General features: G+C 44.4%; 1 protein-coding gene across 1 annotated transcript; it reads left to right on the forward strand.

Annotated features, from left to right (window-relative positions):
- Nucleotides 1–1,029: 1,029 nt before the first annotated feature.
- On the forward strand, nt 1,030–1,639 carry LOC311116455 (uncharacterized protein). Its single transcript, XM_084191538.1, has 3 exons — nt 1,030–1,327; nt 1,431–1,519; nt 1,613–1,639. Exons 1-3 carry the CDS (start codon nt 1,045–1,047, stop codon nt 1,622–1,624), a joined length of 384 nt encoding a protein of 127 aa, XP_084047664.1. The 5' UTR covers nt 1,030–1,044; the 3' UTR covers nt 1,625–1,639.
- Nucleotides 1,640–2,399: the final 760 nt, after the last annotated feature.

The raw sequence follows: 2,399 nt of genomic DNA on the forward strand, positions 1-2,399 counted from the left end.
GGACTGTGGGAGCTGCAGACTGGAACAAGGAGGCTGTAGCTGCAGTAGTGTGTAGACAGCTGGGTTGTGGCTCCACTGTTTCAGTACTACCTGGAAACACCACTAGAGGGGTTGGAGTTGAATGTTCTGGGACTGAGTCTTCACTGAGGGAGTGTGGGAGATTGTATTATCTCCTTCCTGGACGCACAGTGATCTGCTCAGGTAATAACAAGATACACTATATGGCCAAATGTATGTGGACACATTAGTGGATTCGGCTATTTCAGCCATACCTGTTGCTGACAGGTGTATAAAATCGAGCACACAGCCATACAATCCATAGACCACCATTGGTAGTAGAATGGCCGAAGAGCTCAGTGACTTTCAACGTGGCGTCTAGGAGCAACAGCGGCTCAGCCGTGAAGTGGTAGGCCTCACAAGCTCACAGAACGGACCGCTGAAGCGCGTAGAGCGTCAAAATGATCCTCGGTTGCAACACTCACTACCAAGTTCCACATTCTTTTGGCCATGTATTACATCTCCTTCCTGGACTCACAGAGATCTGCTCAGGAAATATCAAGATATTATAATTATATTCAACTGATTTCCTTTATTCATACAACTTCCTCTGCACCTCTCACGATGACTATTTAGCTTGTAAATCTGCATTGCAAAATAGATCACTCAGTCAAGTAGGAATCAAATACAACTTAAATATCCCAGAATGCTTTTGTATTTGAGTGTTATCTCAGTGAACGTCTCTACTCACTGCCACTGTCACATGTCATGTTATTGTCATATCTAAATGAGGAAAGTAGTTGAGGAGCTACGTTTTCTTTTTCTCTCCTCTTGTTCCAGATGTCCTGCTTCAGCCTGATATCAACATATGTTGTCTCAGTGACTGTAGGCCCACTACTCATGTTGCCCTGTGAGGGAGGGTGGCTAGCACTGTTACATGCTGATGTTATTGTCATATCTATAGGAAACTAGTTGAAGAGGTTTTTCTTGTTCTCTTTTATTGTTACAGATCTCCTGGTCCAGCCTGATATCTTCCTGACTGACTCAATGGGAGGGGTCTCCAGGGGCCAGCAGGGGCCCGAAGTGTTTAGGGGCTACAGCTTCACCATCACCTGCTCCACTCAGCCACAGTACCCAGGAGGCTCCTTCCTCCTCACGTTCACCGGCTCCAACAGAACCCAGACCCAGCCAGCTGTCAATCACTCTGCTGCCTTCCTCTTCCCTGCTGCAGATGGCTCCCACCAAGGGAACTACAGCTGTGTTTATGACAATTATGTTTTCTCTCATAACTTCTCCTCTGAGAGTGAGCTCCTCTCCCTCACCGTCACAGGTAACTGAACATGATCCAGACTTATAACTTTGTCATTGACAGATTTCCCACAGATCTATGTGATGATGACCAGTCCCCTCATCAAAGGTGTTTCTGTTTGCAGCCTCTCCTCTGCCAGCCTTCATCATCAGACACGTTGTAGTGCTGCTGATCCTACTGACAGCCATCACCACCATCTACCTGTACTACAAGGTAAAGACATTTACTCAGACGTTACAAGTCATTTAAATGTTTGTGTCTTTGAGCAGGGTTCAGATTCTTCATTGGTCTATATCTGTGTTTAAGGTGTGTGATTAACCAGATGAGAATGAGAGGCGCGCAGCAGAGAACGAGACACAGAGACACACACACACACACAGAGAGAACGAGAGACCGGGATTTTAATAATAGCTGAAAAGTTCAGAATTAGTTTATCTTTCTAGAACCTTGGAAGACATCTAAAAAGAGTGACAGCAACCACCATGATTCCTTTTAGTTTGTTTTTTTGCAACCATGGTAACATGGGGTTTTGGTAACATGGGGTTTTGGTAACATGGGGTTTTTGGTAACATGGGGCTTTAATTATTTTTAGAGAGTAGCTCAATTACGTCTGTTTTGTGTTCCAGAATGTATTGCTGCTTTTAGCTTTTGTCTTTATGTCTTATTTAGTGTTTCTCTTAGAGTCTTCATCTTGAAGTGTTTCCATTATTAGTCCATGACTGACTCACTCACTCACTCTTGGTGCTGTGTCTCCCTAGACCACCAGGAGGCAGAAGAGAGTGAACAGGGTGAGCAGCATGGATCTTTATGTTGATGCCAATGCCATGGAGATGGTCTCTCTGAGCTCCAGAGCTGAAGCTGGACCGGGAGAGGAGAGAGCAGCCCAGGGGACTGAGTAGGAGTAGAATGATGCTGACCCTACATGCTGATCTTAGGTCAGTTTTGTGTTTTAAATCTATGGTCAGCAGTGGACTGGTGTTTAAAATGTGGTGACAAACCTTAAGTGGTTCTAATTTTAATAACACAAGTTAAGAATTAGTTTATCTTTTTATAACCTTGGAAGGAATCTAAAAGGAGTGATTGTAACCATCAT

The sequence above is a fragment of the Coregonus lavaretus genome, assembly GCF_964263955.1.
Source record: "Coregonus lavaretus genome assembly, contig: HAP1_SCAFFOLD_2624, whole genome shotgun sequence".
Taxonomy (NCBI): Eukaryota; Metazoa; Chordata; class Actinopteri; order Salmoniformes; family Salmonidae; genus Coregonus; species Coregonus lavaretus.

Bases quoted from the DNA above. Each gene is read 5' to 3' on its own strand.
- LOC311116455 (XM_084191538.1), top strand. From the start codon at position 1,045: ATGGGAGGGGTCTCCAGGGGCCAGCAGGGGCCCGAAGTGTTTAGGGGC. The intron at 1,328-1,430 runs GTAACTGAACAT...TTCTGTTTGCAG, and splicing joins CCTCTCCCTCACCGTCACAG to CCTCTCCTCTGCCAGCCTTC.